The sequence below is a fragment of the Amphiura filiformis genome, unplaced genomic scaffold (genome assembly GCF_039555335.1).
Source record: "Amphiura filiformis unplaced genomic scaffold, Afil_fr2py scaffold_71, whole genome shotgun sequence".
Classification (NCBI taxonomy): domain Eukaryota; kingdom Metazoa; phylum Echinodermata; class Ophiuroidea; order Amphilepidida; family Amphiuridae; genus Amphiura; species Amphiura filiformis.
In genome coordinates, this window is record NW_027305535.1 from 148,134 (window position 1) to 169,250 (window position 21,117).

Genomic DNA, 21,117 nt, shown 5'->3' on the forward strand with positions numbered 1-21,117 from the left:
TTTCTGCAATTTTCCTATGGGATTTTCTCAATTTTGCAATCGATTAGGGGCTATGACGCTACGACACTATGGAGTCGTAATACAAGATAATGATTTGCCTCCTGGTCAATGGCAACACTAGGGGGGCAAGTGGGCAATCCCCTGTCCCCACCCCTTTTGAGGCAAAACCCACAATTTGTTGTAAATTTATACTTTTTTGCGCACAATTGGTCAATTTTGCCCCCCAAAAAAAAATAAAAATTCAATTCCCCCCCCCCCCTCTCCGAAAACAAATTTCCTGGTGCCGCTACTGCACCCAGTACAGACTTTCTAATAATAATAATAATAAATAAGCATTTACAATACCCACTAAAGCTATTTTGTATGGTATCTCCATACAATATTTCTTTGAAAGATTAATTGTTACAAATAGACATGAGTGCACTGCACTGAATGAATGTATATATAATAGTAAGTATAATTTCGAGGTCTAAGTACTTTTTTTTTTTTTTTTCAAATAAATATAACAACAACTAATTCAAAAGAATGCATGCACTGGCAGCACTGCATGGGAGTAAAATTGAATTAAAAAGACATGATTTGTTTACTTGCAAGTATAAAAGCAGATTCGGTCTGCAAGCACTATGCTTGTAACACTCCAGTGTCACTTGACTGAAACGCATAAGTGTCAGTCAAGTATCATGCATAGTACTGGCATCTTGCTTGCATTTGCTCGATCAAGTACAAGGATTGCAATGAAAGTATTATGTCTAGAATAGAAGCCGCAATTGCTACTCTACAAACATTTGACAAACGCTCTTTGATCACCATTACTAGATAGCATGCAGCATAGTATCGGTTTGGGCGCTAGTGGTGTAGCGTGGGTCATCACATGCGGGGGGGGGGGGGCACCGGGTCTGATTGTGATTGGAGGTGGTGGGGGCACAAGCCGTTTTTCGGCAATTTTCCTATGGGATTTTCTTAATTTTGCAATCGATTGGGGGCTATGACGCTACGCCACTGTGGAGTCCTAATACAAGATAATGATTTGCCTCCTGGTCAGTGGCAACGCTATGGGGGGGGGCAAGTGGTCATTTCCCCTGTCCCCACCCCTTTGAGGCAAAACCCATAATTTTTGTAAATTTCTTCCTTTTTTGCGGCAAATTTGCGCAAAATTGGTCGATTTTGCCCCCGCCACACAAAATAAAAAATTCAATTTGCCCCCCCCTCGAAAACAAATTTCCTGGTGCCGCTACTGCACCCGTTACAGACTTTCTAATAATAATAATAATAAATAAGCATTTATAATACCCATTAAAAGCTATTTTGTATGGTATCCATACAATATTTCTTTGAAAGAGTTTATTTGTTACAAATAGACATGAGTGCATTGGACGAATATAATAATAGTAAGTATAATTTCGAGGCCTAATTACTTTTTTCTTTGAAAGGCAAATATAACAACAACTAATTCAAAAGAATGAATGCACTGCATGAGAGTAAAATTGAATTAAAAAGACATGATTTGTTACTTGCAAGTATAAAAAGTAGATTCGGTCTGCAAGCACTATGCTAGTAACACTCCAGTGTCACTTGACTGAAGCGCAAGTGTCAGTCAAGTATCATGCATAGTACTGGCATCTTGCTTGCATCAGCTCGATCAAGTACAAGGATTGCAATGAAAGTATTATGTCTAGAATAGAAGCCACAAGCAGATTGCTACTCTACAAACATTTGACAAATGCTCTTTGATCACCATTTAAATGCATCAGCTGCTATCTTCAGTAGATAGCATTCAGCATAGTATCGGTTTGCAAAAAAATAAATACTAATTAATTATGCAAATTAGGACGGCTAGCTCATTAATTATGCATAAATTATCTGGAAGTCATTGGGAACACTTTGACCAAGTTTGAAACCAATATTCTGTTAAATAAAAATGTTATGAACATTTATGCATTGGCTTTTAGCAAAATATTGGCAAAATTTACATATTAATGAGCACTTTCAAGTCATATTAGCTCATTAACTGTATTGATTATTGATAAAAACAATACAATACAAAGACATTTAAAATGTATGTATTATGAAAACCGTATGTCCGATTAGCTTCAAACAAAAGGTATATGGATCAGTGTTCTCTGCCCTACTCATTTAATATGTTTAAAACATAAATAGAGCACTTCCAAAATGCCTCCAATACCACCTTAACTCTGACATCCCTTTAAGTTTAGGATATGTAGGCTATGGTTCAACATAACTGCTACATGTTCAACATATGTTTTGTGCGGACTGGATAAAAGATGAGCTCAAAGTGTATATTTCTACATTCTGAGCTCAAATATTTAGTCAATGATAATAGGGATATATGAGTGGGGGGGTATGGGGTGTGTGGGTTGGTGTTTTTTAAATATTTTGTCTATATTCGTTTTTGACGCTAACCCTCCAACCCCCGGAAAGTCAGAAACCCATCAAAGCACAAAGCCATCAGGTCATAACCAAATCCCACTCGATGCGATTGCGCACTAAGCCACATTTAGCAGTGAAAGCCCTGACACAAATATCTTGGCATAGATTGCTCAGTTGGGGCGCCACAGGGGTTGGGGTGGACATGAAGGGACAAATGCACCCCCCCCCCCCCGGTTCAACACAACTGCTACAACATGTTTTGTGCGGACTGGATAAAAGATGAGCTCAAAGTGTATATTTCTACATTCTGAGCTCAAAATATTTAATTAATGATAATAGGGATATATGAGCGTGGGGGGGGGGGGGGGGGTATGGGGTGTGTGGGGTTTTTTTAAAAAAATATTTTGTCTATATGCGTTTTTGACTCTAACCGCACCCTCCAACCCTCGGAAAGTCAGAAACCCATCAAAGCACAAAACCATCAGGTCATAACCAAATCCCACTCGATGCGATTGCGCACTAAGCCACATTTAGCAGCGAAAGCCCTGACACAAATATTTTGGCATAGATAGCTCAGTGGTGGCGCCAGAGGGGGACATGAGGGGACAAATGCCACCCCCCCCCCCCTTGGTTCAACACAACTGCTACAACATGTTTTGTGCGGACTGGGTAAAAGATGAGCTCAAAGTGTATATTTCTACATTCTGAGCTCAAATATTTAGTCAATGATAATAGGAATATATGAGCGGGGGGAAGGGGTGTGTGGGTTGGGTGTTTTTATAATATTTTGTCTATATGCGTTTTTGGCGCTAACCCTCCAACCCTCGGAAAGTCAGAAACCCATAAAAGCACGAAGCCATCAGGTCATAACCAAATCCCACTCGATGCGATTGCGCACTAAGCCACATTTAGCAGCGAAAGCTATGACACAAATATCTTGGCATAGATAGCTCAGTGGCGGTGCCACGGGGGGACATGAGGGACAAATGCCCCCTGGTTCAACACAACTGCTACAACATGTTTTGTGCGGACTGGATAAAAGATGAGCTCAAAGTGTATATTTCTACATTCTGAGCTCAAAATATTTAATTAATGATAATAGGGATATATGAGCGTGGGGGTGTGGGTTAAGTGATGTTTTATATTTTTCTCTCTCCAAAAACACCCACATTTGTTTCTACAAAAAAAATAGTGTCTTTACTTTCACATATCAACTTTTTTCATCACCCTGCTCTCAAAAGCCACACATTCTAATATCAAACATTATCAACATAATACTAATTACTTTGTTCTTTGAAAGGCAAATATAACAACAACTAATTCAAAAGAATGAATGCACTGCATGGGAGTAAAATTGAATTAAAAAGACATGATTTTTTACTTGCTAGTATAAAAAGCAGATTCGGTTTGCAAACACTATGCTAGTAACACTCCAGTGTCACTTGACTGAAACATGCAAGTGTCAGTCAAGTATCATGCATAATACTGGCATCTTGCTTGCATCAGCTCGATCAAGTACAAGGATTGCAATGAAAGCATTGCTACTCTACAAGCATTTGACAAACGCTCTTGATCACCATTTAAATGCATCCGCTGCTATCTTCAGTAGATAGCATTCAGCATAATATCGGTTTGCAAAAAATAAATACTAATTAATTATGCAAATTAGGGCTAGCTCATTAATTATGCATAAATTATCTGGAAGTCATTGGGAACATTTTGACCAAGTTTGAAACCAATATTCTGTTAAATAAAAATGTTATGAACATTTATGCATTGGATTTGAGCAAAATATTGGCAAAATTTACATATTAATGAGCACTTTCAAGTCATATTAGCTCATTAACTGTATTGATTATTGATAAACACAATACAATACAATTAGACATTTAAAATGTATGTATTATGAAAACCGTATGTCCGATTAGCTTCAAACAAAAGGCATATGGATCAGTGTTCTCTGCCCTACTCATTTAATATGTTTAAAACATAAATAGAGCACTTCCAAAATGCCTCCAATACCACCTTAACTCTGACATCCCTTTAAGTTTAGGATATGTAGGCTATGGTTCAACATAACTGCTACAAGTTCAACATATGTTTTGTGCGGACTGGATAAAAGATGAGCTCAAAGTGTATATTTCTACATTCTGAGCTCAAATATTTAGTCAATGATAATAGGAATATATGAGCGGGGGGAAGGGGTGTGTGGTTTGGGTGTTTTTTATAATATTTTGTCTATATGCGTTTTGACGCTAACCCTCCAACCCTCGGAAAGTCAGAAACCCATCAAAGCACGAAGCCATCAGGTCATAACCAAATCCCACTCGATGCGATTGCGCACTAAGCCACATTTAGCAGCGAAAGCATTGACACAAATATCTTGGCATAGATAGCTCAGTGGCGGTGCCACGGGGGACATGAGGGACAAATGCCCCCGGTTCAACACAACTGCTACAACATGTTTTGTGCGGACTGGATAAAAGATGAGCTCAAAGTGTATATTTCTACATTCTGAGCTCAAATATTTAGTCAATGATAATAGGAATATATGAGCGGGGGGAAGGGGTGTGTGGGTTGGGTGTTTTTTATAATATTTTGTCTATATGCGTTTTTGACGCTAACCCTCCAACCCTCGGAAAGTCAGAAACCCATCAAAGCACGAAGCCATCAGGTCATAACCAAATCCCACTCGATGCGATTGCGCACTAAGCCACATTTAGCAGCGAAAGCATTGACACAAATATCTTGGCATAGATAGCTCAGTGGCGGTGCCACGGGGGGGGCATGAGGGGACAAATGCCCCCCCTGGTTCAACACAACTGCTACAACATGTTTTGTGCGGACTGGATAAAAGATGAGCTCAAAGTGTATATTTCTACATTCTGAGCTCAAAATATTTAATTAATGATAATAGGGATATATGAGCGTGGGGGTGTGGGTTAAGTGATGTTTTATATTTTTCTCTCTCCGAAAACACCCACATTTGTTTCTACAAAACAAATAGTGTCTTTACTTTCACATATCAACTTTTTTCATCACCCTGCTCTCAAAAGCCACACATTCTAATATCAAACATTATCAACATAATATTAATTACATTTTTCTTTGAAAGGCAAATATAACAACAACTAATTCAAAAGAATAAATGCACTGCATGGGAGTAAAATTGAATTAAAAAGACATGATTTGTTACTTGCTAGTATAAAAAGCAGATTCGGTTTGCAAGCACTATGCTAGTAACACTCCAGTGTCACTTGACTGAAACGCAAATGTCAGTCAAGTATCATGCATAATACTGGCATCTTGCTTGCATCAGCTCAATCAAGTACAAGGATTGCAATGAAAGCATTATGTCTAGAATAGAAGCCACAAGCAGATTGTTACTCTGCAAACATTTGACAAACGCTCTTTGATCACCATTTAAATGCATCCGCTGCTATCTTCAGAAGAGAGTATTTATTTTTTTTGCAAACCGATACAATGCTGCATGCTAATTAATTATGCAAATTAGGGCAGCTAGCTCATTAATTATGCATAAATTATCTGGAAGTCATTGGGAACACTTTGACCAAGTTTGAAACCAATATTCTGTTAAATAAAAATGTTATGAACATTTATGCATTGGATTTGAGCAAAATATTGGCAAAAATGAGCACTTTCAAGTCATATTAGCTCATTAACTGTATTGATTATTGATAAAAACAATACAATACAAAGACATTTAAAATGTATGTATTATGAAAACCGTATGTCTGATTAGCTTCAAACAAAAGGCATATGGATCAGTGTTCTCTGCCCTACTCATTTAATATGTTTAAAACATAAATAGAGCACTTCTAAAATGCCTCCAATACCACCTTAACTCTGACATCCCTCTAAGTTAAGGATATGTAGGCTATGGTTCAACATTGCTACAAGTTCAACATATGTTTTGTGCGGACTGGATAAAAGATGAGCTCAAAGTGTATATTTCTACATTCTGAGCTCAAATATTTAGTCAATGATAATAGGGATATATGAGCGGGGGGGTATGGGGTGTATATGGGGTGTTTTTAAATATATTTTGTCTATATGCGTTTTGACTCTAACCGCACCTCCAACTCTCGGAAAGTCAGAAACCCATCAAAGCACGAAGCCATCAGGTCATATTCAAATCCCACTCGATGCGATTGCGCAGTAAGTCACATTTAGCAGTGAAAGCCCTGACACAAATATCTTGGCATAGATAGCTCAGTGGCGGCGCCACGGGGGGAGGGGGGGATGAGGGGACAAATGCCCCCGGTTCAACACAACTGCTACAACATGTTTTATGTGGACTGGATAAAAGATGAGCTCAAAGTGTATATTTCTACATTCTGAGCTCAAAATATTTAATTAATGATAATAGGGATATATGAGCGTGGGGGTGTGGGTTAAGTGATGTTTTATATTTTTCTCTCTCCGAAAACACCCACATTTGTTTCTACAAAAAAAAATAGTGTCTTTACTTTCACAAATCAACTTTTTTCATCACCCTGTTCTCAAAAGCCACACATTCTAATATCAAACATTATCAACATAATACTAGAAAGTAAGTTGCACATTTCCATATAGAAACTGCACATAAAACCTGAATCACAATTCACCATTGTAACACAGATCACACATTTGCCTAAAAACCGCTCATACTTGATGAATTGTGAGATTTAAGTTTCATGTGAGAATTTTTAACAAATGTGAAACTTTAAAAATGATGATTTATAGGAGAATGTGCGGCTTGCAAATGTGTGACTTTTTTCATGATGAAATGTGATATTTCAGTTTTTATAGGTACGACTATTTTAAAATGTTTATTTTTAAGGTATAAATTTGCATTGCCGATCTTTACATGTTTTTTTTATTGTTAAATTGTGAGATTGTCGGGGAATCATGCGAAATGTGATTTTATGAAAAAAATGTAAATGAAAGACTTGTGTACGGTAGTATATCAAGTTAAGTAGGCCTATACTATGATTTCCCCCTTTTCAAAAACTTGAACAATGGAAATAAGTTCCCCCTATATCTTGATGAGTTGGTTTACTGTAACATGCAGGTCCATCACAATGTCTCTTCTCATTGTACATATTTATTGGTTTTGTGTAAAACATAATATTATTAATAACAATATTAATATTAAGCTTCATACAGGTACTTATATCATGAATATACTATATGTATTATTATTATTTTGTATATTCTTTACATACTATGTAGGCATTCTTAATACTAGTATATTTTCCTATATAGGCCCACATAAATACATTTTATATACAGTGTAGCTAGATTATGCATATTTATTTCAATCTATTATGACGTACGTATAAGCGGGATCACATAGGTCTACATAACTTAATAATAATATATTTTCATATACATAGTAAGGTTGTAGGCCTGTGCCATTATTGCTATGTTAGGTTCATTATTGTTTTTGTAATGTTTTTCTAATGAAATAGTGTGTATATAGTCACTGAGCGGATACCTACTTCCCTGTCCAATATTCGAAATGGAACAATTACAGTCAAAGGCTTGCATGTGCTATCTTTAATAGATAGCAATACCGGAATGATCATTATTTTGGTGATGTCATTAATACAACACAACCCATACAGGTGTCACTGCTGGTCATCTCTCGCATCTGCACGATCATTCTTACAGAATAAATCACAACAATATCATATCAAAAGCAAGTCATCTGCAGTAAAATTTCATGTTTCTAAACAGATTTAAATGTGCAAGTGTGGGCCTATGCTTGCATTTGCTGAAAATTGTCAAGTGTCTCTTGCCAGAAACTGGCATGTCATGCAAGTTTCTTGCATGTTACTTGCAGTGTGCTGGCATTTGCTGGCAAGCATTGGTATTCTCATGCAAGCACATGTCGAATAGTGTCTATAGTCACTGAGCGGATACTACTAATTCCCTGTCCAATATTCGAAATGGAACAATGGATCAGTCAAAGGATTGCATGTGCTATCTTCAGTATAGATAGCAGTACCATCTGTGTCATCTGCAGTAAAATTGTCATGTTTATAAACAGATTCAAATGCACAAGTAGGCCTATATATGTCACAAGAAACCCGTGCAAGAAACTTGACTGAATTTATTTATTTATTTTATTTATTATGCTTCATCACTGGCTCATATACAATTACAAAGATAAATATATTATATAAATATTGCACATACTAAGAATCAAGACAAAGTAAAGAATAAAATGCCAGCGAAAAGAATGGGACAAACAGGTGCAAAATCACCTCTAGGACTATCCCACCTTTCAATTTTTGAAAACAAATTATTGGGAAAAAAACCCCATCACAGCCCCATCCCAAAGAAACGCAAGTATCTTGTAAAGACTAGAGTTTCTAGCAAATTAATGCTTGCAACCCAAAGAGGTGCATTTGAATCTGCTTTATATAATTACATACTAGCAAAAAATATCATGTCTTCTTGATTCAAATTATTATGTATAATGCATTCATTCTTTCGAATAGTTGTTATATTTTCCTCTAAAAGAAAAAGTAATTAAGAATAAGTGGATAATTTCACCACCCAATATATACACTCATGTTTACAAAATTATATTATAATTTGTTTATTATCATTTCATTTCAAAATTGTGACACTTGTTTGAAGACCTATAATATATAGGCCTATACTTTGTGTTAGGTCCTCACATGCATCTTGCCATTGAGGATAACCCAGGCATATATTAAACGGTGATCCATATATGAATTTCATAAATTTCAAAAAATTTGCATGAGAACAATCTAGCATAGGCAACACCAAAACTCAATGCAGTACATTTTTTATACCTGCAATTATCTGCAAAACAGGTATTGCAAATCACCAATCCCATCTTCGGGATAAAAGACTATACACTTATCCGATCATGGAAATAGTAGATCTTACTACTATTTACATGGTCCGATCTTCAGAAGATATCACACTTAATTGTCACATTTTCGGCAGATATGATAGCACATGCAATCTGTCTTATAAAAAGCACAAAAGATGCAAATCTGCAGAAATATCATAGTAGGTGCATAGATGCAATATATAGTGGGCACTATACAAAAATAATTGTGTGGTTAAGGGATCTAGAATGAAGCGTTTATGGCGTTTGACAGTATTTTTGTGGGACATGAGAGCACCTCAGGCGTGTCGAATTGCATTCTGAATACTGAAGCATGTCTTTCTGATATCAAATAATTTTCATTTTTTAAATTCACGATATAATACAAATTTTATGACAAATTATTAAAATTTGATATTTTTCACATTTTTGATATATAACAGTCCTCAAAATAAATTTTATAAATCTAATGATATATTCTTAAAGTGTATGTAGCTGGGAGGAAAAGCCGACGATCAATTGAAACTTTTGACCTTTTATATTGAAGATATGGATTTTTTTCCCAAAAAGACCTTTTTTTTTTTTTTGGTGTTTTGGGGAAAAATCCATATCTTCAATACGAAAGGTCAAAATTTTCAATTGATCGTCGGTTTTCATCCCACCTACATACACTTGAAGTATAAATCATCAGATTTATATATAAAGTTTACTTCAAGTACTGTTAAATATCAAAAATATCAATTTTTAATGATTTGCCATAAAATGTGTATTACATTGCGAATTTCAAAAATCTAATTTATTTGATATCAGAAGGACATTCTTCATATTCAGAATGCAATTCGATATGTCTGATGTGCTCTAATGTCCCACAATAAGTACTGTCCAAACGTTCATACCCCTTCCCTTAACAGCATGGATGCAGTAAATTTAATTGACAGTCACTGGGATTCATGATTTGACTCACACTGTCAAGAGCTTTATATACCTGTTAACTGTTATATTCCACCCATAACAAATGTAAACATAGAATTACAATGGTGGTAGTATTATAGGGATAGCAAATAAAGTGGGTGGAACAACACTGTTTTGTGGGTGGAGCAAAACTGTTTATGCAAACACTCATTAACTTTAAGCACTTGACTGTACTTGTATTTGCTCTTGCAAGAAACTTGACAACATACTTGCATACTTTTTATAACAAAGTCAAGTTAATACAAAATTTTGCAAGTTTCTCACAAAATATGCTAGTGTTTCGGAAACTTTTTTTACTAGGGTTGTATGCCTGAAATGTCTTGTAGCACTGAGAAAAAAAAAGATTTTTTTAAATGGAAATGTTACAGTTTTTCTAATTTAAATTTCTTCAGCCTTATTTAAACTTAAAGATAGTTCAGGGCTAAGTGAAAATAGTTCTGGTGGTCCAAATCAAAAGCGTGTAAGCTAATGTTGTTTTATCTCAAGAAAAGTAGGCAGTGGTCGATCCCCAAATACTTGTAGACTGCAGTATGCATTTTGTGAAAAGTTTTGCAAAATTGTGTCAAATTTGGCCAAAATTCTTTTCCTTATTAATAAAAATGGATTTTCTTGGAAAATTTGTAATATATGAGTCTACTTTTAGATTATCGAAGGTCCTACCAAGACCAAACATGAGTACCCCGAGTTTAATTTCATATAGTAAAAGTGGTTTTTGATTATAGATACATGAAGAAGTCGTCACCCCATACAGTGATTATATTGTGAGTACCAAACAGGATTTTTCAACCATTTCATTTGATTTGATCAAGATATAGAGATTAGTTTTGAATCTGATTTAATGCTGTTATCTTTTCTTTATATTTCCTCATTGCATGCCTACAATCATCTTACTCTTCTCATCTCTCAGGCGGATTTAGAGGTATTTACTACATATACATCATTCACTATTAACCCCCTGAGCACTACCTGCCGATCTAACATAACCTCTGATTGGTCAATTACACGATATCTTCATTTTAATCACCAATCAGAATAGAGCTTTGCAAATAATTCACCCTAATTTTTTTTGGGTGGTGTCATTATTCTAACAATGTTACTGATTGGTTCAATTGATAATGTAAAGTTCTCTTTGACCAATAGGCAGGTAGTTCTCATAGGGATCAATCTAACATTACTAATTTATGTCACTGTATTTAATTAGAGAATGTAACTGTAAATGTTTTGTTGGGCAGGAAAACCCTGTTTGTGGCCCCTAAACATGTTTAAAACCAAACTGCCAACCAGTTACATAAGAGGTTTTGCTTTAAACATGTTCAGGGGCCAATGACATATAGGCAGTTTTTCCTGCCCAACGATGATATCTTTGTGATTTCCGCATAATACGGATTGGGCTATTCCAGTTGAAATCCATTTTGGTGAATAAATATGTTTAAATGCATGCTTGAACCATATTTTGTACATGTTCTCAAAATTAAACAAATGACTTAGGCAATTATAGCAGCATGACAATATGGAAGAGTTAATCTCCCATGTAGGGGGTGTAGATTTCAAATGGAGTCACCCCATTTGAAATCTACACTCCCTGTGTGGAAAATTAAGATCATGTCTTCCATATAAGGGGGGATGATGCTGTCGATCGGGTTAAGGATCTTTAAGAGCTAAAGAACCTTTTAGAATTTAAAAAGAACTTCTGTCGGACTAAACTTATTGCCTAATCTGTACTATGCCACTGGGACTTTTACGTAACAAATTTACTTACTGATTTCAATTATCATGCAGTTTGAAATAAATTAGTTTGTTGTTCTTGTGAAAGAAATAATCTTTTGTAATATAAATTTCTGCTTGGTGCATCTGACTTGCAGTATAAAGTAACTGTTTTTTAAAATTATTTGTTATTATGTCACAGTACTAATGTGACTTTGTGTATTGTGTTATCCTGTTTTTAGACATTGATCTAACACAGTTTCAACATCATTTCAACATATTGTTGTTTCACATCATGTTTTCTTTGTGGTTCTTTTTGAAACATTTGATTCATTTATCCAAAGTCATTGCGTGTTACTTATTTATTTTGGTATATGATTTAGTTGTGAAAGGATTAATTGAATTTGTAGGAACATGTAGTGTTTTATTTGAATTAGTTTTTGAGATAAGGTCTTTTTATTTTGTATGTATGTGCTGCAACGTGAGCCGTAAATGTTACTACAATTTGTTACTGTTCTTTTAATTGTGGGATGTCAAATTACAACTTATGCTACATTATATGACTTAGTCTACAAAAGAGATTCATATAATTTGTGAATATTTCGATTTTATCCAGGTAGATAAATAAAGTAAATATTTAAACTGATCATGTGAACTTACAATTTATGATGGCAACAGTATTACATCACATCCGAGATCATCAGGCCATATGGTCCAGCACTGAACTGTTCAGTTGGGTCATGGAGGACATGTCTGGCAAGAGGAACCTTCTCTCAACTGAAGAGGGGGACTACACCACAACCTATCCAGGGCCCATGATGCAGCCATCGAAACAGTTCCTTGGTGACACTCCCGTGACATTACTCCAACTGTGTCATGGGTCAACAGTTCGGATCATTCGGCCTGATGATGCGTCATGGATGTGTAAAAATGATTATCGGGCCGAGGTCCATCGACTTAATAATGTTTTGTCACTTGGCCCTAGGCTGTGGAATAGCTTACCAAAGGAAGTCAAAAAAGCAAATTGCATCTCCAAATTCAAAACTGGTATTATTAGAATCATTAAAGGTGATCACTAACTCTTGATTGTCGCATTCATGTAATAATTCTGTTTTTACTCTATTGTACAAGTTACTGAAGTTGTTACATATAAACACTTTTTAAAAAAATTGCATTAATTTGCCTGGTTAATGTATATAAGTGATATTCAAGATGGGTTCTGTGTTGTCTCTTTTTTTTTCTCTTTTTATACTGATTTTTTTTCTTTCTTGTGTAAATATCTAAACTTATATATTATTTCATGTAAAGGTGATGCATTGTCTTTCAGGCCTTTGGCTTTGTAATGCATCTACCTCATCACATCATTATTTTCAACATTGTTTATATCTGTCATGCTGATTATGTATGTATTGATGATGATGAAAAAATAAAATGAATGAATGAATGAATGAATGTGATGTTATACTGTAGCTATCATAAATAGTAAGTCCAGACGAAAAGTTCAAATATTTACTTTAATTTTAAGAGGGATTGAGGTTCAAGTGTAATTTATTCTTTTATATATTACCGGCAGTGTTATATTCACTAACAACATACTTTCAAATATAGTATATTATTTGGAAATCATTATTAATGTACATATGACATGCTTTCGTTGTAGGATGGCCATCATGATATAAATGCCCAATATCCATCAGTACAGTCATTACGATCACAAACGTCCGGAACGGAAATATCTGAACAGCCACCGGTATCTGGTAGACCTCCAATATACAAGGGGACACCAAGAACACCAAAGTAAGTGTTTTTCATGTGACAGAATATGTTCATCAATTATTATGATCTATAGATTATTGTTTCATTTTCCAGGACTCAATTTTCAAGCTGAAATAGCAAAAGGGAGCCCATTTCCAGAAAAATACAGCACTAATATTTTAGGATTTAAAAAATAAATTACAGCACTAATATTTTAGGATTTAAAAAATAAATTATCCTGTTTTGGTAATGAAACATAGCTAAATCCTAATCCTTTAGTTTGTACTAATGGGTAATAAAGTCAAAATTTATTATTTTTGCAATTTGAGGGAAAATGGGCCCAATTCATGCAATTTTGTTTTCTTAGATTTACAGTCCCATATTTTAAAGACTTGGAACAAGCCTAAGAACTAAAAAATCTTGATTATTGGCCAAGAGTTTACTGATAAGTTAATATCTATGTTATTTTTGATAATTGAAATAGATTACAGAATTGTGTTTCCCAAAACATGATTGTCTCAGCATACAAAAAACACCATAGAAATGCATGTTTTTGACCCATATTTCCAAAAATTGACCAAATAATTAAATTTGACTTGTATTACCAGTTAGAATTACATGTAACTGAAGGATTGGAATTGAGCTATGTTTCATGTGGCAAAACAGGATATTTTTTTAACACCCCAAAAAGTGCTGTTCTGATTTTCCGGGAATCGTGAAAAGTGTCAATATAGGCCCAAATTACCGTATTCGTCCGAGTATAGTCCCACGTTCGAGTATAGTCCCACCCCCCATTTTTCGAAAAATTCCAGAAATTGTAAAAAAAAAAAAAAATTTTTTTTTTTTTTTAAGTTTTTTTTTTTCGGTTTTGTGATTTTACCTTGACCTAGACCTAGATTCTAGGATCATTCATGGTTGACCTAAAAAAAAAAAAAAAAATTTCAAGATGTTTTGTATTTTTAATATGAAAATTGATATTTTGTATTCATGTCATACTCTATTAATGATATCAAGATGCATTCAAATTCAATGCATTTTGATATCATTAGTAGAGTATGACATGAATACAAAATATCAATTTTCATATTAAAAATACAAAACATCTTGAATTTTTTTTTTTTTTTTAGGTCAACCATGAATGATCCTAGCATCTAGGTCTAGGTCCAGGACACTTAAATCGGAAAAAAAATTTAAAAAATTTTTTTTTTTTTTTTTTTTTTGAAATTGAGTATAATCCCACCCCCAATTGTGAAAAATTTTCACCTAAAAAACGGGTGGGACTATACTCGGACCAATACGGTACTTGTGGCACTTTAAATGATCAAAGAAGCAGACTTCATAGCTGCACTAAAAGCCACTCATGCTAGTGCAACATGGCACTCTGTGCATTGCTTATGGATAAAAAGGTTCTCTATAGATAATTAAAAGCAGCAATTTCAATGGGTTTAAATGCAATTGTCATCTTTCATACAAAGTGTTGCTATGGCAAAAATGTTGGTTCTCTTGGCACAAAAAATATGCCTTTTTTTGCTATTTCAGTTTGAAAATCTGATGGAAAAGTATTGAGTTGTGGTCTGCCAAACCCCTGGATTCTTAATGGTAATATACTAATCATTTCATTTTGTCATGCAGGGCTTACATGGGAATGTCTCCATCACCGCAAGTACCACCTCTCCAACTACCACCAAGTCCCATGCAGCAGATGCCATATCAACACCAACAACAGTACCAATCGCCACAACAACAGTACCAAATGCATGGTTCACAGTATAACACACAGCAGGGAGCCATGATGCATAGCAATCAGTACGGGGGTACCCAGCAACAACAAGGAGTGGGTACAAAACAGTACCCAGTAGAAATCAGACATTTGGAGGTATGAACTCTATAAAGTTTTAAAACTTTTTATCCAGTTATGGCTATATATTTCTGTGTTGGATATTACTGAATATTTGAACTACTGTAAAAGTTGAAATTTTTGCACAATAAATATTTTGCACTTTTCCAATTTTGAAATGTTTCCCTTGTTTTTAAATTTGTTATTCCATGTTTTCTTACATTGACCTATACACAAAAGGAATATATTTATGTGTTGTTATTTTTGGAACACGAAAAGCGTGAAAATAAATGTAGAGTGAAAATATCCACTTTTACAGGAGATTTTGCTTTATAAAGTTTGTAGGATATATTGTATGGATGCTCTATGCTTAAATTGTTTTTATGCCATGTTTGTTTCAATATTTAGGAGCCAACTCCAAGAACAGATCGTGGTGATCAGCTACAGGAAATACCATATGCACCCGTACATGCTCCCATTATGCCGCTTGGGCCCTACCATAGAAGGTATGTATTGATACCCCGACTGATATAGAATACCGCAGTGCTTCTCAATTTGGATTTGACTAAATGATTTGTAGCAACATTTGACTGTGATTTTGGAACTTGTATTTGAATAGATATAGAGACGCTACTTGTTTACACTATACTTGGCACTGAATTGACTGAATTTGATAGCGAATTGTTAATATTGTATTTAGATTTTAACTGTAAATAGTGTCTATTTCTAATTGAGGAAATCACAAGAACTTTTTGGAGGTACAATGTTTGGAAACTGTTTTAATCCCAAAGTTACAGCTTACATTGTATTCTCACCTTGATGATGAACATCCAATTGTGTATTGCTGTCCCAGGGGGGCCACTGGTCATTGACCAGGGGGTATCATGCGTGGCCAAAGATTCAAGTAAAAAGGGTCTTTTTCAAGTTCATGATCAGGCACTGTACTTGCATATCGTGAATAGGGTATCTAAAACAAGGAAATTTGAGAAAAAGGGTATACCTTGTACAATAAATCAGTGTTTAGGGTCCTTTGAGACAAATGTAGTATGTAATAAAGGTTAAAAGTTATGAACTTTTGAATTTGTGTTTTCCCAGTTATCATGAAGGGTTTTAGAGTCAAAATATGACTGATTTACTTGCTTCTAATGGGGGCAAAAATAATGTCAATAATTATTTATGGGTATGAAATTGCACTTGTCATACTTGTTTAGGGGTGCATTTTCAGACCTCGTAAATACTTGTTTAGGGTGCTATTTGAAACTTCGTGGCCACGCATGATACCCCCTTGTCAATGACCAGTGGCCCCCCACCCCGTGATTGCTGTTGGTTACTGCAGTACAAATCTAACACAACATCAAATTTGAATCTCCACATACTACATGTTGTACTCTTTCTTTTCATAGTGGGCCAGGTCTAAGCAGAGCAGCTTACGCTCGCCTCTACCAAGCCGGTTTCCCGGAAATCAAAGCTCGCAGCGGTGATCTACCAGAGGTGATTGATCCTGGAGACCGTGTGACCTTTAACCCTCAGAGGGAGAATGCAGACCCATTACAGTGCAATGAAATTGTCATCCAATTCTTAGCTTTCTCAAGGTATGTGTGTGTTTTGTGGGCAGTGGACTATTCCAAAAAAATTCATACACCACCTATATGGAAGACATGACCTTAATCTTCTACATAGGTAGTGTGAATTTCAAACGGGGTTACCTGAATGGGTGACTCCATTTTGAAAAATCTACACACCTTGTATGGGAGATTAAGGTCATGTCTTCCATCAGGGAGGTAAGGATTTCAACTGGAATAGCCCATTGTAAACAATATTGATGGGGGGCTGCTATAGTGCTATAGCTGCCAAAATAATAAATTCTCGATCATGAGAGCCAACTTGTGAACGCACAGTTATTTGCGCCGAGCGTACTACGCAAAGACCGGCGCTTACGGCGCAAACACAGCTTTTGAGAATTGACCAATCACACGGTCCTAGCAACGTCAAGGTTCGGTCATGCAGGTCGCGCGATCGTGTTATTCTATGAAAAATACGCTGACGCAGAAGGTACATCCTCTCATGATCGAGAATTTATTATTTTGGCTATAATCAGGGACAGGCGATTTGCGCGAACTTTTTCCGCGCAATCCGCAAGCAATTGGCTATTTTTTTTTCCTATGGGCAGGGATACATGATTTGCACTGAAAAAAAAGTTCCGCGCAATTCCGCGCAATTTGCTATTTTTTTCCGCGCAAATCGCCTGTCCCTGGCTATGCAATAATCAAAATATTTGTTTACAAGAAATGTTTGGTAATACTAACATCACCAAAATTGTTTATTCTTAATTTATTGAAGCCTGTGTATATAAAGGAAACACACAGAGGCTCAATTTTTGCATAAAGGTACAGAATTTGGCCCGACATGTATTTGTTTTATTTAATGAGGTAGTTCGGAAGTTTATGTTATGTAATTGTGTTGAACATCACTGCTCATTTGTAATGCATACAAAAATTCAGAAATTGGGAAGTAAGTGATGAGAAGTATAAAAATAATAAGTTTATACTGTGGCAACAGTTAACATAACCATGGCAACAGTTAACATAACCATGTTCTTGTTTGATAGCATTTTGTAGCCATTGCTCCAACCAACTTGCATACAACTGTTTTTTCTTTCATTTTAGTTATATACTCGCATGTGTTCTCATTGTAGGGTGCTTCAATTCCAGCCGTCCATTCCAGCCAACTCGCCTAGGACCGTATTCTTTACGTTCCAGTTCTATAGATACCCTCCTGCAACTACACAAAGGTAATGTCGACATTGAAGAAGTTAAGGAACAGCTGCTAGACTTATTTCAAGATTAAAACAAAACCTACTCCAACTGCAACCCAAGAGTTGAGTCTAGACTAACTGTGGTTGCTTCATTCAGGAATCAGGAGTATGCCTAACGCTTTTGCACAGAGAGATTGAGTTTGGGATGTTGTAACAAGTCTTGTTAGCGCGTTCTACTTAGGAGAGACGTACAGTTACTTCCATAAATTCTTTCGTGATCCCAGTCGACCTAATAAGTTGGGACTCCTAATACCAATAATGATATTTTACTAGGTAAGGGAGTGCTACGCTTGTGAACTATCGGTAGTAAGATCGGGATATGGGAATTATCCTTATCATGCTTATGACATGCACCGGCAATTGCTATTGTTATGATAAGCACTTAACGACCCTCTTATCTTCATACCTCAAGTGTATTAGCAAACTACCTCAACCGCAACTTGATTGATCGCCAAAAGGATGGCAATCAATAACACATTTTTGATGAAATTCTTTTAGCGGAGACTGAAATTTAGCATAATTAAAATTCATCAAAAATGATAGGCCAAGCTAAATTCATTCGTGCTGTAAATTCCCCCTTTACTTTGATTTTGCCAAATTAATAAATATGAATTTGGTATAAGGGGAAATATTTTTCGCATTACTCTATTACTAAAGACTCAACTATTCTTCTGGTGGACGAATAATACTGATGATGATGATGATGATAGGCCTACATTACTGATTCGGCTTATACTAGTAAAATGAAAAGTTGGGCGACAAAACAGCAAACTTTTAATATTTGTAAGGGGTCCTGCATTACAAAAAAAAAAAAAAAAAGAAAAGAAAAGAAGAGGTAGATTATTGATTGTCTAAAAGTGTAGTTTTTCATACATTTATCCGGCATTTATCCTTCGCCCGCCCTGCCGAGATGCCGATTGCACCAGGTCAAGTTAACCATAAGTTAAGGTGTTTTATACGGGGCCTCCACCCGTGAGTGGCCGTACGGGTTGCGCGGCGGACCCGCGGAGTAGGTCTATGTGATCATTTCATTTCAAAAGAAGATTGTTGCGATAAATAAAATAGATCAATTTTTAGGGGATCGAAACAGTGTAGGTCTTTTTGGTTATTTATATCATTCTCGTATCATGCGATATGGGCAAAGTGTCGAAATTGTTTTTAATTATTTGACTTCAAATGCTTACCTCACGTATATGAATGGTATAATTCATATTTCTGTATCATTCCAAATTTATGTCCAAACAAGCAGTTAATATATGTAGAATTGCAGTAGAGAATTTCAACAAAATCACTGTATAATAGCAAGCTATTGTGTTATTTTATCATTTGCTGAAAAAGATGCATTTATTATTATTAACTACTTTTAATAGATCAGTTGGTTTGCAAGCTCAACGGACGATCGATGCGAAAGTTGAGTCAGGTTAAATAGTACATCGATTAAACGATTATATTAATAGGGGTGAGTACTATCAATTATGACCAAACAAAAACTTTTTCGACTTTGTCATTATCATTTTTTTCAACAGCTCACTTTATAAATTTTTTTCTTCTTTACGTTTATAAAAATTTAATTTTTTTTAAACCAGATGACCAGAAAGCCAATGGTAGGCCTACGTGCTGGTACCTGGGGATATCTGGAAGTTTTGCCAACACACAATGCCGCGATGGTATTAAAAATACGAGAAATTGCATGCTTTTGAGCAAAGTATTTTTTTCGAGGAGCTGGTTTTGACGAGGGTTGTGATAACACTAAATGATAATAATAATAATGATGATAATAATAATAATAATAATAAAAACACTAATAATAATAATAATAAATAATGATAATAATAAAATAACAACAAATAGGGGGCATATTCATGATAATAATAGACCTAATTGTACATTTGGTCCTAATCATGTTGCCTGGGATGGCTGGGTATCAGTGATTACCAATTACCGAGTTAATAGCATAAGTGATTATATTGATTGCATAAGTACTCATGATCATGTGAAGTGCCCGGTGAAGTGGGGATCGTTGAAATCCGATCATAAAATTTGTTTGCGGTTTTCTGATCTATTGAAAGCCTATCGTTAGATGAGTCAATTCCATACAGTGTACTGTGCATTTAACTCACGATGAAAGAGGGCAAACATAACGATAACAAATGGTATTAGGTTAAGCGTGTTCCCGATAAAATTTGTAGAAGTAACTGTACGTCTGTCCTTAACGCACAACTGGCAATATTTATGGGTTTCGCACTTCAAGCGCAATTAGCTCAATTACACCGATTGCACAAGCTTAGTGGCAGATGATGCCAGCCCGACCATCTTACATGTAGATATGCGGGAAATGGAAAATATACTAAAATTACATTATAAACATTTCAAATGATTATTCCTAATAATCAGTTTTGAAATTTACTCAAAACTTGCATTGTTAATAATTTAATACCATTCTCATGCATGTCGTAGCGGTATCTTGGAATGGGAAAAAAAAGCTTAAAAACTGTTCAGAAGCTTCTGTTTGACAAAATTTCCACCTTAATATGTGACATGATCAAGGGGAATGTGTCACATGTCGGCCCAGGTCGAAATGGAGTTTTACACATGCTTTTAAGGAGGACATTTAGAGCTTTCAGAAACTGAAAACCCCATGTTGGTACGACTTTTCTTTGTGAAGTTACCCCAATTTATCAATCGCTGAAAACAATATAAAACAAAAGAATTTTAACCCTTTCTTTGCCATTATCTCAAAATCAGTATTAGCGACATCCGACTCATTTCCATTGA

General features: G+C 35.4%; 1 protein-coding gene across 1 annotated transcript in view; it reads left to right on the top strand.

Moving 5' to 3' along the window:
• Window positions 1-21,117, top strand: part of LOC140144672 (nephrocystin-4-like) — a 158,523-nt gene that overhangs the window by 91,437 nt on the left and 45,969 nt on the right. Inside the window, exons 11-17 of the mRNA XM_072166479.1 lie at window positions 10,171-10,180; window positions 11,041-11,150; window positions 13,596-13,732; window positions 15,323-15,566; window positions 15,936-16,033; window positions 16,931-17,119; window positions 18,223-18,318. Of these exons, the coding sequence (XP_072022580.1) occupies window positions 10,171-10,180; window positions 11,041-11,150; window positions 13,596-13,732; window positions 15,323-15,566; window positions 15,936-16,033; window positions 16,931-17,119; window positions 18,223-18,318 (884 nt within the window). The remainder of the gene's footprint in view (window positions 1-10,170; window positions 10,181-11,040; window positions 11,151-13,595; window positions 13,733-15,322; window positions 15,567-15,935; window positions 16,034-16,930; window positions 17,120-18,222; window positions 18,319-21,117) is intronic.